Below are 5,486 nucleotides of genomic sequence, written 5' to 3' on the forward strand. Positions count from 1 at the left end.
AAAACGACAATCCTATACGTCTGAGGATATTTGTTGCAGAGACGATGGAGTAAATGACGGTGGTGAGGCGTGGACTGAGAGGCGGGGGAAGAGGCGGGAACGGTAATTCCACGGTGGAGGAGTAGATTTCAAATTTGGAATGGTAAATTGGTAATTGAAGAGATAGGTTTTAATTTATTTTCACTCTTATTTATCCATCTGTTATTGGGCTGCTTCATTTCTTTTAATGGTCCGTCCTATATTATAGGACGGTCCTATAGGAGAGTTGTTTATTTAATTAATTAAGTTTTGTATATCCCCACTTGCACTATCCATTTGCATTTTGTGAGATGGACACTATCCGTCTTCAGCTTGTGACAGATAATGTCCGTCTTTAATGAGAATTTGTGTCTAAAAATATGTACTCTTATCCATTTTTAAAAAACCCTAACTATAAACTCGGTATTTCAACTAGTTTTACGACCCGGGAAATTCATGGGTTCATTTTTATTTTACCACTTTGTAAATTCTAGCAGTGCAACATTTTAATACTAATGAAATACCGCTATTACATTAGTTTATGAAAAATAAAAAACTTTTATATACAGGGGCTCTAAACCAGTGTTCATATTTCATACAACAAATTAAAAAAAAACTACTGTATAAATTTGTACAAAATCACAAAATGGATTTAATTCCCTATTAAGATAAAACATTATTGGAAATGTATCTATCCATGATAATAAAATGAACGCTCTAGGTAGATTTATAGACTATAAATATACCATTTTTTAAGTCCAAAAGATGATCAAGCAAAAAAATAATACACAAATTAATTCAAACAAATAACAAACAATTACAAAAAATGAACTCTCCTTCTTCAATCATCTTATTTTCCTTTGTCCTTGTAATATTCCTTGCACGTGCCTCAAGCATTGATGGATGGGAACCCGTTGAGAGCATCACCGATCCTCGCCTAGTCGACGTTGCTCGATTTGCTGTGCTTGAAAACAATAAGATGACCGGGAAGTCATTGGAATTGGTGAAGATAAAAAAGGGTGAATATATTGTGGCTAAAGGGGTTCAATATCGTCTTGTCCTTGACGCGAAAGCTGAAGGCAAAGCAAAATCTTATCAAGCACATGTATTTGAAACTGGGAAAATCATGGAATTGTTAAGCTTTGTCGAATTGTTACGTAATTAGTTTATTTGTGAGTTGTGACGATGTTATTCCTAAAGTTTTGGGCATAATCAAATTATAATAATCTTATTCCCAAAAATTTACCTTCGTGATTCATGTTTTTATATCAGATCAGCTTGTTTTTAGTAAAAGACAATAATAAGTCGTAATTCTATAAAAGACACAAAACCAATCATAATTCAACTAGGCGGAAATCAATCAAAATTAAATTGTTTAGTAACAATCTAAGTTTTGAACATCTTCAAGAATACCCATGTTGATTCATACAACCTTTCACGAGTAAATAAAATATCGCAAATTGTCATTTGTGACGCGTCACAAGATTATGATGGAGAAATGTTACCATTTTATGATAAAATGTAATGTTTGATAAATAAAAATTTCTAGATGGTTACTTTATATATTATTATAAAATGTTCATATTATAATTTGTGACAAGATGGAGACCTACTGATAGAGGTGGGCAGGTGACAATCGGGTCACTCAGGTCGGTTATGAGCCGGGTCAAAGCGGGTCGGGTTATATTGGGTTCGGGTTATGTCGGGTCAGTGACGAGTTGGGGTCGGTTCGGTTCATGTCGGGTCATCTTCGCCTTTTCGGGTCGGGTCATCAACGAGTGGCGAGTGTAGATGTATTAATTGTAGTTTTAAGTAAAAATAATTAAGATGAATATCAATTTGGTTTATTTAAACCATTATTAAGCTAGTTCATTATCTGGTAATCTATCGGTTTGAGCAAATATCCGGTTACGGGTCGGGTCTGTTCGGTACAGGTCGAGTTGGGTTGGAAAAAAATAAGGTTGTTATCAATTATCGGGTCAGTCCGTTTCGTTTCATCCAATTTTTGGATTGTTTCGGGTCGAGTTTCGGGCGGGGCGGGCAGTTTTTGCCAGCTCTACTGGCTACTGATAGTAGTGGTAGACTGGTAGGATAGTGTTGTGAACTTGTGATTCGTGAAATTGCCAAATATTGTAAAGTTGGGCCAAAGAAAACCAGCCCATGTTTTATTTCTGGCTTTGTCTGCAGCAAAGTTGGGCTTGGAGCACAAGGTTCATCTTTATTTTAGGCCCATATCAAATTCATGGCCCGTATTAGACACTAGACTGAATCTTTCTACTCTATTATTTCTATATACACAAATTAAGTGGGAATTAAATGGAACGCCCCACTTGTCCTGCCACACTTGTGCTATTGTGATAGGGGCACTATCCATTTTCAAACATGAATTGTGACGGATAGTGCCCGTCTTTAATGAGAAAAGTTGTTTTATATATTTGTCCAAAATATGTGAATTATATTTTAATTAAATGTATAAAATTAATTGTATGGTGGGAGACTAAAAAAGTGTCGCCATCCCTTAATTAACTCAAAAAGAACAAAAAATTTGGGTTAAAGTAAACTCTAGCAATTCTAAGAAGGTTGAAATACTTGTAACTCAATAAATGGACCTTCCTTTCATTTTGGAAATTAAATTAAATATTGGTTATAATATTTTTTTTAATTAATATATTTGTAATACTTTCTCATTAATACCTCACATCTGTGTATAGATACATGTATGAGGAAAATGTTTAATAATATAAGTCAAACAATTAGTCCAATTATGAAAGTTTTAATATTTGATAAAATATTCTGATACATTATAATTATAAAATAATTTCTTAAATTAAGGTCCATCTTATAGCTAATGTATTTTAGGTGGGAAAATTCAAAGCTTTTCTTAATATTTTACTTCCTCCGTCCTTGTCAATTGTTGTCCTTTGGTTTTTGTACAAAGATAAGGAAAAGTGGATTGGGCAATTACTAAATGACAAGTGGACAAATTGAGTGTGAATGATCAAATTGCTCATCAAGTTCATTCTTAAAATAGAAAGGAAAATAATTGACTGAGCACCATAAAATGAAAAAGAACAACAAATGACCGAGACAGAGAGAGTAGTAAAGAGAAAATGATACTCTAGTAATTCCTCTAAAAAAGATTCTCAATTTCTCATGCATGGTTGTATGTTGTAACCACAACATATCTTTTTTACTTAATACGTTCACAAAATAAAGTAATTGCAAACAACTGAGAGAGAGTATATTTATTTACAATATTTCAAATAATTCCCATATATTTTATTAAATGTACTTATGTACATGATTATAAATTATTCTACCAACTTCTTTTTTCCACTTGGATAATTAATTACAAAATGCAAAATTCCAAAAAGAGAACATGGTCTAATTGTCTAAACAATTTATCATGTTCATACAACAACATAAAGAAAACATACTCATGAGAATGCACTAAATTTTAACAAAATCACAAAATGGCGATTAATGTGATTTAATTGCCTATTAAGAAAATTACTTCTTGGGAAATGTATCAATTGATGATAATAAAATAAATGCTTTACGTAAGTTGTAGACTATAAATACACCATTTCTTAAGTCCAAAAGGCAAAACAATAATACACCAATTAATTCAAACAAATAACACACAATTACAAAAATGAAGGCTCCTTCTTCAATCATCTTACTTTCCTTTGTCCTTGTAATCTTCCTGTCATGTGCCTCAAGCATTGACGCAATTGTTGGTGGATGGAAACCCGTTAAGAGCGACACTGATCCTCACTTAGTCGACATTGCTCGATTTGCGGTGCTAGAAAACAATAAGAAGACCGGAAAGTCATTGGAATTGGTGAAGATCAACAAGGGTGAATATCAAGTGGTTAATGGATTTTAATATCGTCTTATCGTTGACGCGAAAGTCGAGGGCAAAACAAAATCTTATCAAGCAACTGTAGTTGAATCAGGGAAAAAGTTGGAGTTGATAAGCTTTATTGCTCTGCTACGTAATTAGTTTCATTTTGAGGATGAGTTTCATAGTATGCCATATTGTTATGTTATCTGTGTTTTGATGCAGAAAATTTTGGGTTTGCTGAAATAATAATCTTATTCCGAAATTATTCACCTTTTATTTTATGTTTTATGTTTTTACAGTAGATCGATTTGTTTTTAGTAAAAGATTATTTCATTAATAATGATAAGTCGTAATTCTATAAAAGACGATAAAACCAATCGTAATACAACTAGGTAGAAATCAAACAAAATAAAATCTTTTGAAAACAAGGACTTTTGAACATCTTCAAAAATAGTGATGTTAATTCTTGCGGAGTACAACCATTTAAGAGTTGATAAGAATTTTTTTTTTTGGTTAAATTATTATAACTGGGCAATAACAATTAATAAGTTCGTTTTATTTCAAACAACTAGTTAATTTGATTTAACAAAACTAAAATTTAATAATTGAATATAAAATAACAAAAAATCTTAAGCTTAGGTCTATTTCGGGTTTAGTTCGGTCCAGAACCGAAAATTTTAGGTCCGATCTACAGTCCACAAATTTTGTTATTTTTTTTTTCGATTTTTAATCCGTTCCGGTTCGATCCGTTCTGTACGATCTTGGATATATGCTCAGCCTTAACGTCGAGTAATGTACTAATGTGTGTGTACTAAAAGTAAAAAATGCGGGTGACAAAACACGTTTCAAATTTCCATAATAACGTCGAGTAATGTACTAATGTGTGTACTAAAAGTCTAATGGTTAAATTCAGGTTCAAACTTCCCCAAGAGCAAAATCTTGTGGTATGTTTTTGGTCTGAATCTATGCCTAGTAAACTTCGAGCTTGTCACCCTCGGGGTTTCAGAAGCTAACTGATTAGGTAGCTGAAAATTAAAAACTGATAAGCTAGCTGACTATATAAAAAAGTGTTTGCCAAACTAACTGGAAAGGTAACTGATTTGGATGAAATGACGTAAAAGGATATGATAATTATTTAGGCCCTGTTTGTTAAAACTAACTGAAAAGGTAGCTGAAACCTGAAAAGGTAGCTGAAAACTGAAAAGCTAATTGAAACCTGAAAAGATAACTGATAAGGTAGCTGGAAATTAGGAACTGATAAGGTAGCTAATTATATAAAAAAGTGTTTGACAAACTAACTGAAAATGTAACTGATTTTGATGAAATGACGTAAAAGGATATGATAATTACTTAATAGTATAAATTTAAGGGGTAAAAACAGAAAATCAAAACAAATCACGTACCTGAAATCTCAAATGCTACTCTAGGTAGCATTTCATTTCAGGTAGCTTATTTGGTTAAATAAGCTACTTGCCAAACGCGTACAAAAAAATAAGGTACCTGAAATTTTGGTCAAATAAGCTACTTTGACCAAATCAGGTACCTGAAATGCTATGCCAAACGGAGCCTTAATAGTATAAATCTTAGGGGTAAAAACGGAAAATTAAGTCAAAACAGGTAC

The 5,486-nt window shown here is 32.5% G+C and overlaps 1 protein-coding gene across 1 annotated transcript; it reads left to right on the plus strand.

Moving 5' to 3' along the window:
* The first annotated feature begins 844 nt into the window (after positions 1 to 844).
* Positions 845 to 1,183, plus strand: LOC141644325 (cysteine proteinase inhibitor 5-like). Its single transcript, XM_074453822.1, has one exon. The coding sequence runs from the start codon at positions 845 to 847 to the stop codon at positions 1,181 to 1,183; it is 339 nt and encodes a 112-aa protein (XP_074309923.1).
* Positions 1,184 to 5,486: the final 4,303 nt, after the last annotated feature.

This window comes from Silene latifolia, chromosome 1 (assembly GCF_048544455.1).
Source record: "Silene latifolia isolate original U9 population chromosome 1, ASM4854445v1, whole genome shotgun sequence".
Classification (NCBI taxonomy): domain Eukaryota; kingdom Viridiplantae; phylum Streptophyta; class Magnoliopsida; order Caryophyllales; family Caryophyllaceae; genus Silene; species Silene latifolia.